Source organism: Camponotus floridanus, unplaced genomic scaffold (genome assembly GCF_003227725.1).
Source record: "Camponotus floridanus strain SB8 unplaced genomic scaffold, Cflo_v7.5 scaffold63, whole genome shotgun sequence".
Lineage (NCBI taxonomy): Eukaryota > Metazoa > Arthropoda > Insecta > Hymenoptera > Formicidae > Camponotus > Camponotus floridanus.
Genome location: NW_020229803.1, coordinates 1029620 through 1047888, shown reverse-complemented (window position 1 = coordinate 1047888; position 18269 = coordinate 1029620). Strand labels below are relative to the sequence as shown.

The window sequence follows — 18269 nt, the reverse complement described above, 5'->3', positions numbered from 1 at the left end:
TCCTGACTTTAATATTCAAATATTCAATATATTTTTTTCTATTATAATAAAAATCATTTTTTAATCCTTTTTGTTAAAAATAAATAATCTTAATTTTTAGTCTTAATCTTTTAATTTTGCTTGTCTCTTTTTAGTCGTACATTGTTCAGTTTCTGTAAAAATAAACAAATACCATTTATATTAACTCAATAAAAAAAAGTTATTAATTTAATTAATATAAGTTTATTATTTATATATATATATATATATATATATATATATATTTATTTATTTATATACAGGGTGTCCCGAATTTAAATGTCATAACTTTGGGAGCGTGTAGGGGATCGATAAACTAAAAAAAAAGTGGTATAGAGATATACTCGTTTTTGCTTCGTTTTGGAGAAAATCGCAAAAAACATAAAACGTAGTTTTTATTTCTGTACTTATTTATTACTTTTTAATTCATATTTATTTAAAAAATAAATAAATAAATAAATAAAAATGAATAAATATGAATTAAAAAGTAATAAATAAGTACAGAAATAAAAACTACGTTTTATGTTTTTTGCGATTTTCTCCAAAACGAAGCAAAAACGAGCATATCTCTATACCACTTTTTCTTTTAGTTTAGCGATCCCCTACACGCTCCCGAAGTTGACATTTAAATTCGGGACACTTTGTATGTGTATATATACCGGGTGTTTCAGACCACCCGTACACCCCATTTTAAAGCAAAGGAAGTGGTTATTTTGAAAAATGTTTCAGACAAAAGTTGTTGAAGATAAAGTAATGCATTACATGGGTAAATTTGATTGACCTTGGGTGGCGTCGTGAAGGTCATGTCAAGGTCGACTTGAATTTTTTAAATGGGAACCCCTATTTTTCATTGCATATTCTTGTAGCTTATCTCGAGAGCTTTCCAAAACACTATAATTAAGTACCTTTTTATTAAGTACTTTTTGAGTTATAAGGCTTGAAATAATTTCTTAATTTTATATAAACCATAAAATATCTAGTAAACCATTCATTTTTCGATTATCTTACCTTCATACTTTTATGTACAAAATAATGAGAGGAATCAATTGGTGTAAAGAAAACACATAGTTGTTTCTAAGAAAAAATATGGAATTGTTAATTGCAAATTACATCAAAATAACCAATTCCTTTGCTTTAAAATGGGGTGTACGGGTGGTCTGAAACACCCGGTATATATATAAAATAGAAAAGATAATTTTAAATATGAGAGCAATCTCTCTCTCTCTCTCTCTCTCTCTATATATATATATATATATATATATATATATATATATATATATATAGTTTATGTACTTCACTATATATATTGATACTTGTGTATCGATTAAAACATTATCTGTGTCTAATAATAACTGATTTACCTGTATTTGCACTTCGTTTGCGCTTGTTGCATTCAACTTTCAGCATTTTTAAATTTGTTTCATTTGTTTGTTGATCATTTATTTTTGAGGTTTCTAATTCGGGAGAAATAATAGTATCGTACAAATTTGACACATTCGATTTCCCCGAATAACATGGCAATCTTTCTTGTACAGTAATAGTGCTGATGTCTTTAATATTCACTAAAAAATAAAATCAATTATAGGAGTTTCTTAAATAATTCAATAAAAATGTTATACCCAAAAATGATTCAATTTTTCAATAGATTTCATTTTTCTATATATTAAAAAAAACTTATAATTTTGTTTGATGAAGTAAATAACATAAATGTTTTTCATCGATAAAATGAGAAGATCGATTTACCTGTCTTATAAGGTCTCCATTGTTTTCCAGTAGCAAAGATGCAAGATACAGTACCCACATGGCTACTCACAATTCTGTATTTATTTCCTCCGAATTTTATTGTTTTTTCTTTTAATGATAGCAGTTGATCCTGCAGATTGCATTGTAAGGCCTGTAGGTAATTTACGAAATTAACTTTGATTAAAGAAATATTTACTTTATAACTTAATGTTTCCATTGGGCCGGGTCTACTATAGATGTAGTAAGCTTTTAAATCGTAAGAAATCGATCCATCACATTCAATTATTCTTTTTATATTTAAAAATTGATTGGCCAATATTTTATGGTTTCAAAGTCACATCTACTGTAGATCCGATCTTATCAGAAAAATTCAGATTTATTGCTCAATTAGAGACTAATTAATAAGGAATTTCTTCTTCTAATTATTCAAGTTTGCTTTTTCTATATTGACAGGAAGTTAATAATAAAATCAAAGTGTGTAGCAAATTGTACAAGTATTCCTATCACTGCAATATATTAATTGCATACATTAATTTGCTACAACACTAATATTTCCTTTATCTCTTAGGACACATTGGTTTCAAAAAATAATTATTTACCTTATTTGGAACATTCAAAATAAAAGCTTCGTCATCTTCAGAAAGATCTGCCAGCGTAAAACCAGCTGGTATCGTTTCGACAAGTAACTTTTCGTCCTTTACTAGTTGTTGTAACTGAAAAGGTAATAATCAAATGATACTTATTCAAAAGAGAGAATTAAGAAAGAAAGAAAGAAAGTTATTTACATTATATGGTCTATAATGGCAGGAGATGTCAAGATGCACATTTGAACATTTTGTCGATTCTTTGTTTTGTTCATGCCTAGGTTTACATCTAATTCCAAGTTCGCTCATTCTGTCCTTGTTTTGATTACTTTTATCGCAAAAGTTCTCTTTATCTAATAAACCAATTTTATTTCTTGAAGAAATTTCATTTCTAGATTCTTCAATGCATGAAGCATTATCTTCAGAAGCTTTCAACTGAAAACTTTCATCATCCTCTATACTTTCACTCTGATTATCGTCATTGTTATGTACATTTTCAGAATATTGTATTTCTTTTAATGAATTTTTGCTTGCAGCAGATTTAGATGAATTATTATTTTCATTTGTACAGCTTGTTAGTGATGCAGTTTCATCAGCTGGCTTTTTCATTTCTTTTTTTACATGTGGTGAATCTTCTTTTTCTTTTGTGGGAATTATCGCGACTTCTTTGCTGCATGAAATATCTGTATTGATCTTTTCACAATTAATTACATCATTCTCAAATGTATCTTTATTACAACAGCTTATATCCAAATCATCATTATGGTTTTTCGATGTTTCAATGACTATATGTTCGTCTTCGCTCTGACTAGAATCACTGCTCATAACTAAGTTTAATCTTTTTTGCTGCTGGAGTCGTTTATTTTCAGGTGACATATCATTCGCATTATCCTCCTCATTGTCAGTATCCGATGTTATCGGTATATTATTCTCAATTTCTTTTGGTTTCGATATTTCTTCTTGGGAATTGATATCATTTTTTTCAATACTGATATTATTATCTTGCTTATTTATTATCGTATACTTTTTGTCGATAATTTCACTACAAGTAATTTTAACTAACGATTGCTGCTTTTGAATATTGCAGGAATCTTGTAGCTTCGCAGAACGTGTTTTATCTTGATTAATTGAATAAATTTCTGTATTCTTATCTATCTGGTTTGATTGAAGGACACCTGCTATTTCTTTTTCAAAAGGCTCGTCTTGTTCTTTTGAATTATTATCGCAAGATTTTAAATGTACATTCTTTGCATGATCCTTCTTAGAAAATAACAATTGTTGCTTTTGAATATTACACGAATCTTTTGATTCTGTAGAATGTTCCTTTTTATCAGAATGAAGAAATTCATTTAATAAATCATTCCTATCTCCATGTTTTGTCAGATTAATTTCTATATCTTTATCAACCTCATTTAATTGAAGGGTATTTATTACTTTTCCTTTAGAAATTTTTTTTTCCCTATTCTGCTTTTCTAAAATTTTATAAGATTTTGAGTGTACATTCTTTGTATTATTTTCTTTTGGAGACGATTGCTGCTTTTCAATATTTTCCACTGCTTTCACTTCATTTTTTTGATCTGTTAATAAAACCTCTTGATTAATGTCCTTAATTGGGTTCAATTGGGAACAATTTTTCTCTTGTTTAGAAAATTTCTCTTTTTGTGTCTCTAAAATGTTATTTATATCTTCCTTTGAATTCTTCGAAGCTATTGTTTCAATATTAGCAATCTTTTCAATATTAGCAATCTTTTCAAATTGTTGAGGGAAAATTATCTCTGTATTATCCGAATTTGTTGAATTTTTTATATCGCTTTGTTCAATTTTGTCAAATTTATCTTGCAAATTTTTATCAAATTCAGAACCGTTTACTGATGTTTTCTTTGGAGTACTGTGCCAAGTAGAACTTGCAATAGGTACAAGTAATTGATCATCATTTAAATTATCCTCTTTATTTTTATCCTTTTTAATATCTTTATCATTGTTCATCAAATCATTTTCTAGCACAGGCATCAAGTTTCTTCTAACATTTTTTAATAATTTAGATTTCTGACTTTCATATGTGTTGCTATAATTTTTTGAGTTTATCAGATTTTTATTATCTGCTTCTGCTAATTTTATTTCGCTATGGTTCCTCGTATTTCCTAATTTAATAACAGTACTTATTTCATTATCAGTGTTTTTGATATTTTCTAAATTAATTGATTTCAATGAAGAAGCCTGATATTTTGATGAAGAATCTGGTGCATTTTGTGAATCTAATTCAGTATTTGATTTACTTGTCACTGCATTTTGCTCTTTATAATTCTCTATCTCACTTTCATCTGATGTTATTTTGAATATTGCACTGTATTGAGAACTTGAAAATTCACTTATCATCATACTGGAATCTATGCAACTTTCATTCATATTTTTACTTATAGATTTTGTTATACTAGATGTACTATTTTGAGAATCAAATTCTTGAGAAAAAGATTGATTATTAGCTTGAACCTTTAAATAATCATTATTATTCTTGAAAGTGTCTTCTTCATTATTTATGCATGATTGATTATTAGACAAGTGTGATATATCTTTATTTTTCTTTGTGACTTTCTGCCAGCTTATATTAATACGTTTTTTAGATACACTAGTGTCACACTTTGCTTGTGATAATTTTTTCTTTGGAATGCTTCCTTTTGTATTTGTATTCTTGGAATTGATCTTTCCCTTAGACTTGGTGTTTGTTTGCTTCTTAAGATCTTCATCAGTGGAAATATATGTTTTAGAATCATCGACTGAGTCTTTGTTCTCTATCAACGATCTACATATAACACTATAGTCAGTGTCGGATAAAATGTCAGAAATATCATTGTCAGTATCCTCAACCAAGCTCCGTATGATATTAGTCTTTAATTGTATATAATGCTTGTAATCTTTCACACCATATTTTTTTATTTTGACATTGAGTGTCTTTGTTCTTTTTAATATTTTTGACGATAATGCAAATTTATGCATCAATGAATTGTCGATCATCCTATCTTTGACAAAATTGTCAGTAGTATACCAACCAATAGATTCCTTAGAAAACATGATTTTATTTGGTATCTATAAAATAAATATGAATATTAAATAAAAGATACAAATAAATTATACAAATATTACAATTTACTTATATCTAATATAAGTAAAAATGATAAATGAGAATATAAAATATAGAATGTTTACTAATGTGGGATAAAATGCTCAAAATGCATGTATTAATGTCTAATGTCATTACATGAGAAATTCAAGCATATGAAATTTCTTGCAACCACAATAATAAACAAACAAAGATCATCCATAAAGAAATGCTAATAAGCTTGTTTTTAGAAAATATAAGTTTTATAAAAATAATGAATTAATTATAATTTTTAAATAAGAGCATTTTCTCCCAAAAAACAAAAAATCAAAAGGAACATGCTTTGTTATTGTTAATCTTAAACCGATATTACATTTGTCGATGACAAATTTTTTATATTGACTGGCCTCAAAATAGAAAATTTTTTAAGACTCAAAATTTCTATCCTGCAGTCAATCAATATACTTAAAAAATTTATCAAATGTAAAATATCACAACTTTACAATAAACTAACTTAACCATTCGTTACTCTTTTGATAATATCAAATTTTAACGACTTTCAATATCATATTCCTATTCTGCATTATATACATTTAACGTACATACCCAGATAAAACTCCATCAAAATATAACGAGAAAGTTTAAATTTTGTACTAAATAATCGGATTTGAAGCTTCAACATATTACACATTTTCCACAGAAAAGGTAAGGGAATAATGTTGGTATTAATAAAAATTTCTAGCCAACGTAATTTTAATTTTTGCAGCACTGAAAATCTATAGTCAATTAGTGCGTTCGAAAATATGTTTGGTTGGTGTTTGGAAAAAAAATAAAGTTGGCAGTATTGAAAACTCCCAGTGCTGCGTTTCGTTTGTCCCACTGGAATCACTAGGATTAAAAAAAATTTGCTACTTGAGATATTAAAAGAGGTAAATAAGTAGTTAAATATATTTATTTAAATATATTTTATAATAATATGTTTAATAACATTACATATATTATTATTAATACGAACGTGTGTTTTATATTAATAATAATGCTATAATTATAATAAAGTGACATAATTTACCTAAAATATGATTTAAATTCAATATTTGTATATCTGGTAACAATATTTTCCAAATAATCTGTTATTTTTGGTACTATTTTTCTTTTACCTCTATTGTTATTACCTCTATTTTCGATTAAAATATTTTGTAATTCTTCATTATTATCATCACTAACTGAAGAAGAATTACTCGAAGATTCAAAAATGATGTTTTCGAGTAAAATATATTGTTCCATAATAATGATTAGTGTAATTGCAACACTTTCATATATTGTACACTGCGCGACAACGATTCGTTCCGTGGCCCCTCTCTCGCGGGACAAGGGGAGCGTAGAAGTGACCAATCAGCTGGCAGCGTGGCAATGGCTGATTGGTTAGAAGCTACGCTCCCCTTGCCTCGCGAGAGGGACCACGGAACGAATCGTTGTCGCGCAGTGTACATACATACGATACAAACAATCCTAATGACCCTAATGATCAGTGGGAAAAACGAAACGCAGCACTGGGAGTTTTCAATACTACCAACTTTATCTTTTTTCCCAATATCGACCAAACATATTTTCGAACGCACTAAATATCCAATAGGCCGAGTCTACAATAGGTAATTTAAGTCCTAAGCCTTAAAAAATTGACCAATCACAGTCGAGTATTCTCTGCATTATTGTCAATGCCCAAATTTAATTATAAAGAACTCTGATTGGTTGAATCCTTTATGCCGCATGCGTAACGCAAAATGCATTATTTTCAATACATAAATTTATTTAAATTACAAAAAAGCAACTTTCCCAAATAAAAGTATCAATGAATATATTGCATAATATTTTTATCAATGAATATTTGCATAATATTTTTATGCAAACTTAATACTTTATACAGGGTGTCCGTCGATTTTCGACCAAAATGAAATAAATAAGTAGATTGGCTCGAATTAAGAAGGAATGACCTGTATTGTTTTGGGATTGTCGCAATAATTAACGAAATATTAAATAAAAAAGATCGGCCAATCTGCGTGAGTAAAAGCGCGCGGCGACAAGAGTCGTCCCACCGTAATCCGATATTACGAACGCGGCGAAGCGGTGGGCGGGTCGCTCTCCGAGACATGATGGTGGTATGCGATATATCGCAATACCGCGCCGAAAAATGACACGTCCCCCCTTTTCATGGCGAGAAAATGATGCGCTATCATTTCCACACCACCTTGCGGTAGATAGCATGGTGCGCTTTTTTTATAGTGGTTTCTCCCATAGGCCTATTCCACTCTCAATTTAAAAATTATTCAAAATGCCATTTACTATACGCTGAATATATCGTAAATGTAAAAAATTTATGGACAGTACCTTTACAAAAATTGATTCGTGGTTGAAAATCCCTCGATAAAATGTATTGCACACGTTGATAATGTGATACGATGATAAAATTCTTCAAGAATCCTTTCTTCATCTCGTACACGAAGACGCATTGCTGGACCGGTTATCCCGATATTATGCACGACACTCAGTTTCATATAATTATTGCACAACACGTAAAATTGTACGGCCACTTGGTTTTCGTGCACGCCCGAGAAATGATTCCATGTAAATTGCGGCCGCACGATAAGTATTTTCTCCCGCTAGTCCGTATGTCACAATCATATCCGTATATTCCTGCAGAGTACACTTCATTTTCTCTGTTAATTTACTACGCAAACACAAGATTTTTATTAAAACGTCTTAGCTCTCGCACGCTGTTACCAGACTGCGTACGCAACTACAGCTGACAGCTGAGCGGACATGTGAGTGTAAGCGTACGTGTGAGTTCGACGCCTGCGCACTATGATTACACTCACATGTCCGCTCAGTTGTCAGCTGTAGTTGCGTGCTGCTGGCATACGCAGTCTGGTAACAGCGTGCGAGAGCTAAGACGTTTTAATAAAAATCTTGTGTTTGCGTAGTAAATTAACAGAGAAAATGAAGTGTATTAGTGGAGTTATTAGTGGACGCAACTGAACGTCATGATGCGAAATCAGTAAGCAATGTCAATGTGCATATAAATTGTTTGTATCACAATTGTTTCGTAACTGGGAGTGTTTTTAAGGGAATGGGGCTCATATGCAGTGTTTTGTAAACGTTTCGACATCAGCTACAAGAATCTGTAACAAAAACTGATGAGTTCCATTTGAAATTTTTTACGTTATTTGTATGCAGCTCGTAAGGGTCATTTCAAGCTCATGCCGTCTATGCCACATAATACATCTTTTCATACCATAAAAATTATATCTAAGACATTTTGTCGAAAAATGAATAGTTTCGGAAATAATTGTTTGCTTCCATATTTTTTCCCCACCCTGTATATATATATATATATATATATATATATATATATATATATAATAAACAATATAGCTATATATATATATATATATATATATATATATATATATATAATAAACAATATAGCTATATATATATATATATATAAATATATTTTTTTTTTTGAAAATAATACATATATAAATAATAATAATAAATAAATAATTTTTATAAATTACTCACTAATAATAATAATAATAAATAATTTTTAGAAATTACTCACCGCATATCTCTCTGACTGCTTCAGACTCTTTCACTACTCTCTAAGTGTCCGGTACTTTTCCAGATGTCCTTCTTTTTTCTTCTTTATCCTTTGCTGTTTTCTCATAGCACTCATATTCACTCGCGAACAAACAATTAATTATATTTAGTCATATACTATAGAAACAATCGCGAGACTTTTGCACGGCACTCCCGATCGCGGAATAATTACGGGAAACGCACATTAATATATGCGTTTTGTATCACTACTTTGCCGTTGAAATGTCGTGTGAATAATACAAGGTCGTCTATGTATTTATAATTTTTGCCTCTTTTGTTTCAATTTTTATTTGGAATAATGAAGGATCGCGTTTCGATGGATGTATCATCGCCATATAGTTTCATGTTATTTATTAAGAGTTAATGAATTGTTAATTTTAATAGTCGTAGCGAATTATATTTCGATATTAATCGCGATCGCACTGTTAGAAAAAGAATTCAATAATACGAAGTGTTCCGTATCACTACTTTACTACTGGAATGTCGCCGTGCGAATGATACAAGGTCTTCGCCTATGAAAACAATACAGCGCTATGTCATCAAGATCGAACGTCGTGTTATTGACTTCGCTGCCGAAATATTTTACGCGTACTATGATGTACATAATGTATACGAAAATTGAATTTATATACAAGTATATTTTTAAAGTCACATACACATGTACACACAGATTAATTATTTATTAAACGATTAATATACATCACAAGGCTTTCCATTACGTTAATTATTCGATTTTGCCATTCGATCGTTTTACTACGCGTTCTCGAATTATATATATTTAAATCATCACATAGTTATATGATAAAGCATCGGACGAAATATTCTTAATTATAAATATTAAAAGAAGAATAATTATTGTTCCTAAGGATTGCAACAAAATGATAATTTATAATTTTGATTCCGGTCACACACATCGATTCTTAATTGCGTTCGATTCTTTTTAATTGCTTAATTAAATGAACGCATCACGCGAAATACGTGTTTCGAAATTATATTCTAATTATATTCCAATCGTATAATCGAGTATTTCGAATAATGAAAAGAGCAATGGTCAAATCAACTATTTATTAATAATAAAATTGTAACTACGATTGTATTCCGTTTATTCCGTTAACATCGCGGCAACAATGAATAAACTTTTAAAATAAATAATCAGTATATCGAAATAGTTTTACCGATTTAATTACTGATATAAAAACCGATCAATTGACCAGTTGGTGAAACTGTTTCAATATATTGGTTATTTCCTTAAAAAAATTGTTATATGACGAATTGTTATATTATGTTTACTCGAGTCACGCGTTCGAACTCAATTCTGACCTTTCGCGGAAATACTCGAATCGTTCGTCGAGAATCGATCCTTCAAAACGCAATTGTTCTGTATAATTTTTGCAATTAGTGATTATTAATTTGTACGATTTTTATTTACATAGCGAGTGGCGCGTTTTGATTTTGATTTTAATTAATGTTGAGTGAGTCATAACTTTTTGAGATATATTGCATTATTATCACAAAAATAGCAAAATGACAAAAGGCATGGTGTAACGTCGCGAGTATTGTACAAAGCGTAAATTGCTGTATGATCGATTGCTATATGCTGATTAGTGCGTAATTACTTTTTTTGAATATCAAGTGAATATTATAAAGCAGAAAAAAATAAACGAAAGAAACGAAAAAAATAACTCATTAAACGCATCGTGCGATGGCGAAACAATCGTGAGTAATTTATAATTTATTTTATTTTATTATATTTATTATTTGTGGAATTAATTATTTGCTTTTATCTTTAATAATAATTTATTTCACGAGAGCCAAATAGGCTGTCGTGGCGTGTGGACGTGTGTCAGGTCGCTCCGCCTTGAGTGCTTATTGGGGAGTGTAAAGTAAATTCTTTATGTCTAAAACTGAGTGCTAACGGTGTGAATAGTTACGGCGAATACTGTGGCATATAAATTGGATGCGTTAAACTCCGTTGAAACGAGAATCATCGAAATATATTATACGTGCTCAAGGACGTAGAAATATGACGCAGCCTTTTACAATCTACTTATAATTGTACAAGTGAGAATCGCTCGATAACAAAATAACGGAATAAACCCAAAATAAGGACCGGGACGTGATATGCAAATTAACACCGGCGAAAGAGGTAACGTTTGACGTTGAACGAAATCGTGAGTAATGAAAACGTCGCCTCAACATTGACTTTCATGGAAAGAGAGAAGGTGTAAATAACGACAATATTGAGTGTCAATAATAGAAGCCGATGTTTCAAAAATAAACGGTTAATTGTCGTTTACGCGATTTTGAGAAATTCAAATTAATGAATAAAACAGGAGAAGGCCCGGAAAGACAAAAGGAGCCAAAACGAAAAGGGAGGCCGACCCACGAGGAGCACCTTGGAAGACAAAGGGCCAATAGTTTCGAGTCAATAGTCGACTCGTTTAAGAGGAAGAGGGAAGAAAAGGAAGATAGGATAAGAACAGAGAAGGAACTACTTGAGAAATTCCAAAAAACAAGAGCAGCGAGCAGGTCACCCCCAACGAAAAGAATAGAAAAAGCAGCAGAAGGGACGCAAGAGGAGAAGAATACAGGAAACAAAGAAGAGCTAGACATGGATAAAATAGATAAATTGACAGAGATTATACTAACAATCAAGAATGATACAGAGGAGATAAAGAAGGAAAACAAGGTAATAAGACAAGAAATACAAGACTTAAAAGAAGAATGGAAAAAGAAACAAGAGGAATGGAAGAAGGAAAAGGAGATAATAGTAAATAGGTTGAAGGAACTGGAGACCAAAGAAGAACAACTGGAGAAGAAAATGGCAAGAATGATACAACTGGAAGAGAAAGAAGAGACAAGAGAGAGAAGAGAAAGAAGGAACAATATCACTTTGAAAGGAGAGGATTTATCGAGAGAAGGCCCACCTAAGAGAATAATAGAACAGATAATGAGACAAGAACTGCAGGTAGAGGCGGACGTGGAGGAGGCATACTGGATAAGAAGAGAGCAACGAGGAGGAATGTTGATAGCGAAACTAAAAAGCTGGCAACAGAAAAGAGAAATTTTGGCAAAGAAAAGTAAATTGAAAGGTAAGAAACTGTACATTGACAACGACTTAACAAAAAAGAAAAGAGATGTACAAAAAGAAATAGCAGAAATCGCGAAATTGGAGAGAGAACGAGGAAATCAAGTGAAGATAGGATACAAGAAAATAATGGTCAATGAAAGGACTTTCAAATGGAAGGAAGGGGAAGGACTGAAAGAAGTTTTTTCAGAACAGGCAAGCCATGCAATCCAAGTAAAATAACAACGGCCCAGTATAATATGAACAAAGGCAGTCAGCAAGGAAGTACAGAAAGAGATAAAGGCAATATTCTGGAACACGGCAGGAATTGCAAGGAAAGACGAGGAGTTTTGGGAGTACATACAGGATTTTGATATAATTAACTTTACGGAGACGTGGATAGAGGAGAAGCAATGGAAAAAAATGGAAGCCCTGATGCCAAAGGAATACAACTGGGTAACACAGTACGCAGCAAGAGATAAGAAAAGGGGCAGAGGAGTGAGAGGCATGATAACAGGAGTGAAGAAAAACATCAGGATGGAGGAAGTACAAAAAGAAACACAAGGAATAATTAGTTATGGTGTAGAAATCAACGGAGGAAAATGGAAAATTATCTCAATTTACAATAGAGAAGGAAAGAAGAAATCACTAGAAGAACTGGAAGAGATAATCGAAGGCGATGGATGGAAAAAAATGATAGTAGGAGGAGATTTCAACGCTAGAACAGCAGAGAAAGGAGAAATAATTTGGGATGGAGAGGAGGAAGGAAGTAGGAGGTACTCGAAGGACAAAATAATGAACAAACAAGGAATTGATCTACTGGAAAAAATAGAGAAGCTAGGACTAGGTTTACTGAATGGAAATAAGGAAGGCGACGAACAGGGAGAATGGACATTCACAGGAGCAAGAGGAAATTCAGTAATAGATTATGCAATTTGTAACGCGGAAACATGGGAAGAAATAAAAAGTTTCAGGATAGGAGAAAGGACTGAATCAGACCATCAACCTTTAGAGATAGAACTGAAAGCGACAACAGAGGAGATAAGAGAGAGAGAGAAGAAGTAAAAGAGAAAGAGATAGAAGATTGGACAGAGGAGGGAATAAAAATATACCAAGAAAATCTCAAGAAGAGGAAAGCAGAAAAGGAAGAAATCCAAGAGGAATGGGAAGAACTAGTAGAAGAAATCAAGAAAGCAATAAGCAAAAAAGAAGTCAAGAACAAAATGCAAAAGGTAGGAAAGAAACCTTGGTGGGACAAAGACTGCAGAAACAGTAAAACGAAACTGAACCCTCAGGCAAATGAGAAAAGGAAACATAGAGAGGACAGAATTTATAGAAGAAAAACAAAGACACAGCAAGCTCTGCGAAACAAAGAAGAAAGAGGGGAGAGAAAGAGAGTAGACCAAAATCGCAGAGATACAAAATGAAACAGAAATATGGAGATATATAAAGAAGGAGAGAGGCCGACGAGAAAAGCCAGAGGACAACATTGAGGAGCAACAATGGAAAAGATACTTCATGGAACTACTGGAGGGAGGTGAGACGAGAGGAAATAACGATGCACGAAACGTGCGAGAAGCAGGAGATAATCAAGAAATGCCACGAGAGGAAGAAACAAAGGAGGAGGAAGAGGGATTCACAGAGGAAGAGATGGAAAACGCAATAAGAAGACTCAAGAAGAAAAAAGCAACAGGTGAAGACAGGCTCAAAAACGAAGTGTGGATAAACGCAGATAGGGAAACAAAAGAAAAATTGAGGAAAATAATGGAAAAAATATGGAACGGAGAGAAATTGCCAAGAGGATGGAAAGTAGGCATGATATACCCAATACATAAAAAAGGAGACAAGAAAGAAGTGAAAAACTACTTTGAACTAGAGGGATAACATTACTAGACACGGCATACAAAATATATGCAATGATTCTGGAAAAAAAACTGAGGAAGGAAGTTGAGAGACTAAAGCTGCTTCCAGAAACGCAAGCAGGTTTCAGAAAAAGGAGAAGTTGCATAGATAATATATTTGCACTGAAAATAATAGCGGAAAAAACGATAACAAAAAAGAAAGGAAAACTCTACGTCTTCTTTGCGGACCTGAAAGCAGCGTTCGATAAGGTGAACAGAAAGAAGCTATGGAAGGTTCTGGAAGAACGCGGCATAAATCGGAAACTGATCAACAGAATAAAAGATATCTATGAAGAAACGATCAACAGGGTAATTGTAGGAGATAAATGTACAGAGGAATTCTGGACAGAAGGAGGTCTGAGGCAAGGATGCCCATTGAGCCCACTCCTATTCATAACATTCATTGCGGATGTGGAGGACTTTATGAAGAAAAGACAGAACGGAGGCGCAAGACTGGGAAGGAGGAGAACTTGGCGTACGCGGACGACCTAGCGATGATGGCGGAGACGGAAAGGGAAATGAAGAAAATGCTAAAAACTCTAGAAAGATATTTAGAAGAAAAAGAACTGACTCTAAACGCAGATAAATCTAAAATGTTGGTCTTTTGTAGGAAAGAAAGAATTAAGCAAGAAAGGAACTGGAAATGGAAGGACAGCAAGATAGAAGAAGTGAAGGAATTCAAATATCTGGGATTCACATTTAAAAAATGCAACACCGATGAAGCACATGTAAAAGACATAGTGAGGAAAGCAACAGCAGCCATGGCACAGGTTTGGGGGATAGGCGAAAGAAAAATTGGAGGAGACTTCGACAGGAGAATGATGATGTTCAATGTCATGGTTAAAAGTATACTCTTATACGGAGTCGAAATATGGGGATGGAAAGAATGGAAGGAGATTGAAGCACTTCAAGAGAAATATATAAGATGGATACTGGGCTTAGACAGATGCACGCCAAGCTACATAATTAGAGAAGAAACAAAGATAGAACAAATCAGCATAGAAGCCGGAGGAAGAGCGATAAAATACCAGGAAAAAATAAAAGGAATGATTGATAACGAAATACTGAGAGAATGCAGAAGGGAAATTAGCGATAGAAAATGGGAAGACACACAATGGGGAAGAAGGATGCAAACGTTTTACAAGGAGGGCGGATCAAACCAGTGGACAAGAGAAGCAAGAGAGGAACAGGGAAAAGACACGATTGAAGAATGGACAACCAACTACAAAAAGAAAAAATTGGAGGAGAGAGAAAGGAAGATGGAGAGATCGAAGTCAACGAAAGAATACAACAGATGGAAAACAAGGGAAAGAGCGAAATATTTAGAGCGGAAAGGAAAGGGCACAAAGCTGAAGACAATCGCAAGATTCAGATGCGGAAATGAATGGAGAGGCAATAGATATTGGGAGAAGGAAGAAAAAAAAATGTGCAGACTGTGCGAGGAAGGAGAGGAATCATGGCACCATATATTTAGAGAATGCCCGGAATCAAGAGCAGACAACCTGAGCGAAGAATTTATTATGGCAGAAGACGGTAAAGGAATAGACTGGATGCGGAAGTTGTGTAAAAGAAAAGAAAGAGAAAAACTGAGCCAAGTAATAAGTGGATAAATAAGTGTATGAATTAATGAATGAATTAATGTATAAATGTATAAAATAAGTGTATAAAGTAATACAGAAAAGGTGTAAATGTAAAACACAGAACATGTATTCCGAGAAGGGAATCATTATCTTTAATAAAAAAAAAAAAAAAAAAAAAATTTATTTCACCAATGTGATATATTGAAATATTCTATATGTATATATATTATAAATATATTCTATATATATATGTATAAACTTCAAATTATATAAAATATTAATATTAATATTAATATTAAATATTAATATAAAATATATATAAATATATATAAAATATTAATATAAAATCTTAATATTAAATGATATTAATATACATAAATATAAATAAATATATACATGTATATATGTATACATGTATATATATATATATATATATATATATATACAGGGTCTACCAAAAGTGTGGAAACCCCTAAATATCTCGGAAAATATACGTTTTACAGAAAAGTGTTTCCAATAAAAGTTGTAGGGTTTAAGAAGATCTATATACTGATTCTATCAGTTTGACCTTGGATGGCGTCGTCAAGGTCAGGTCAAGGTCACATTGACTTTTTTAAATGACACCCCCTACATTTGATTGCATATTCTTATAGCTTAATTCAAGAGCTTTCCAAAACACTATAATAATGTTCATTTTTATTAAGTACTTTGCGAGTTATGAGGGTTGAAATAATTTCTTAATTTTACATAAACCATAAAATATCTAGTAAACCATTCATTTTTCGATTATCTTACCTTCATACTTTTATGTACAAATTAATGAGAGGAATCAATTGGTGTAAAGAAAACACATAGTTGTTTCTAAGAAAAAATATGTAATTTGCAATTAACAATTCCATATTTTTTCTTAAAAACAACTGTATGTTTTCTTTACACCAATTGATTCCTTTCATTATTTTGTACATAAAAGTATGAAGGTAAGATAATCGAAAAATGAATGGTTTACTAGATATTTTATGGTTTATGTAAAATTAAGAAATTATTTCAACCCTCATAACTCGCAAAGTACTTAATAAAAATGAACATTATTATAGTGTTTTGGAAAGCTCTTGAATTAAGCTATAAGAATATGCAATCAAATGTAGGGGGTGTCATTTAAAAAAGTCAATGTGACCTTGACCTGACCTTGACGACGCCATCCAAGGTCAAACTGATAGAATCAGTATATAGATCTTCTTAAACCTTACAACTTTTGTTGGAAACACTTTTCTGTAAAACGTATATTTTCCGAGATATTTAGGGGTTTCCACACTTTTGGTAGACCCTGTATATATATATATATATATACAGGGTGAGTCATTTTAATCAATACACTCGAATATCTCGAAAACAGCACTCTTCAGAAAGAAATGTTTCAAACAAAAATTGTAGGATGTGAAGGGGGACATAAGATGGTAGCATTGGTTTGACCTTGGAAAGTCATTTGAAGGTCACATAAAAGTCACCTTCAATTTCTTAAATTGAACCCACTATTTTTCATTACATATTCTTGTAGCTTATCTCGAGAGCTTTCCAAAACACTACAGACAAATGTTTTTTCATTAAGTACTTTTTGAGTTATAAGGCTTCAAAGTTTGCAGTACTTCGATATAAAATGCAAAATATCTCGTAAAATATTTAGTTTTCGGTAGTCTTATCCTAATACTTTTATGCACAGGATAATGAGACAAAACTATTGGTGCAAAGAAAACGCATGATTCTTTATAACAAAAAGTGCATTGCAAATTACACATTTTTTATTATAAATAATCATACGTTTTCTTTGCACCAATAGTTTTGTCTCATTATCCTGTGCATAAAAGTATTAGGATAAGACTACCGAAAACTAAATATTTTACGAGATATTTTGCATTTTATATCGAAGTACTGCAAACTTTGAAGCCTTATAACTCAAAAAGTACTTAATGAAAAAACATTTGTCTGTAGTGTTTTGGAAAGCTCTCGAGATAAGCTACAAGAATATGTAATGAAAAATAGTGGGTTCAATTTAAGAAATTGAAGGTGACTTTTATGTGACCTTCAAATGACTTTCCAAGGTCAAACCAATGCTACCATCTTATGTCCCCCTTCACACCCTACAATTTTTGTTTGAAATATTTCTTTCTGAAGAGTGCTGTTTTCGAGATATTCGAGTGTATTGATTAAAATGACTCACCCTGTATATATATATTTTTTTTTTTTTTAATATTATGTAAAATTAATAATGATTAAAATAAAAAAATAGATTTTTGTTTATAGTATTCCATGAAAGTACATATATTTAAAAAAGAATTTAATTGCATGCAATAATTTTCCTAAATCTTAATTATTTGCTTTATTACCATTTAATTATTGCTTATTACCATTTGTGTATGACTTGAATTTATTTCTATTTAATTATATTTACTGAATACTATAATTCTGTTGTTCCGTATTGTATTGATGAGAATTAATTTATTTTTATTTCATAAAAAATTTAAGTATCTTATCGTATTTTTATCGTTTATATATACATGTAATCATTTCTGCATAAATCCGTTTAGTATCTCAGAATAGTATCTCATTTAGTATCTCTAAATTAAA

The 18269-nt window shown here is 31.5% G+C and overlaps 3 protein-coding genes across 3 annotated transcripts; 2 read left to right on the top strand and 1 right to left on the bottom strand.

The window, feature by feature from the left end:
* Positions 1-6136, bottom strand: LOC105258463 (uncharacterized protein MAL13P1.304). Its single transcript, XM_025413243.1, has 6 exons — positions 6049-6136; positions 2547-5429; positions 2361-2474; positions 1762-1912; positions 1380-1580; positions 1-152 (listed from the first exon to the last, which is right to left on the bottom strand). The coding sequence occupies exons 2-6, from the start codon at positions 5412-5414 to the stop codon at positions 103-105; spliced, it is 3384 nt and encodes a 1127-aa protein (XP_025269028.1). The 5' UTR covers positions 5415-5429; positions 6049-6136; the 3' UTR covers positions 1-102.
* Positions 6137-11340: 5204 nt separating this feature from the next.
* LOC112639411 (trichohyalin-like) lies at positions 11341-12422 on the top strand. Its single transcript, XM_025413239.1, has one exon. It carries the CDS (start codon positions 11420-11422, stop codon positions 12407-12409), a length of 990 nt encoding a protein of 329 aa, XP_025269024.1. The 5' UTR covers positions 11341-11419; the 3' UTR covers positions 12410-12422.
* Positions 12423-12589: 167 nt separating this feature from the next.
* LOC112639420 lies at positions 12590-14050 on the top strand. The gene is made up of 3 exons (XM_025413251.1): positions 12590-13084; positions 13297-13461; positions 13619-14050. Exons 1-3 carry the CDS (start codon positions 12590-12592, stop codon positions 14048-14050), a joined length of 1092 nt encoding a protein of 363 aa, XP_025269036.1.
* Positions 14051-18269: the final 4219 nt, after the last annotated feature.

Coding starts and splice junctions, on each gene's coding strand:
- LOC105258463 (XM_025413243.1), bottom strand. CDS start 5,414: ATGTTTTCTAAGGAATCTATTGGTTGGTATACTACTGACAATTTTGTC. Junction 1,581..1,761: donor ATGGAGACCTTATAAGACAG/GTAAATCGATCT, acceptor TTTATTTTTTAG/TGAATATTAAAGACATCAGC. Junction 153..1,379: donor CAAACGAAGTGCAAATACAG/GTAAATCAGTTA, acceptor TTATTTTTACAG/AAACTGAACAATGTACGACT.
- LOC112639411 (XM_025413239.1), top strand. CDS start 11,420: ATGAATAAAACAGGAGAAGGCCCGGAAAGACAAAAGGAGCCAAAACGA.
- LOC112639420 (XM_025413251.1), top strand. CDS start 12,590: ATGGAAGCCCTGATGCCAAAGGAATACAACTGGGTAACACAGTACGCA. Junction 13,085..13,296: donor CAGGAGCAAGAGGAAATTCA/GTAATAGATTAT, acceptor AATCTCAAGAAG/AGGAAAGCAGAAAAGGAAGA. Junction 13,462..13,618: donor AAACGAAACTGAACCCTCAG/GCAAATGAGAAA, acceptor AGATATATAAAG/AAGGAGAGAGGCCGACGAGA.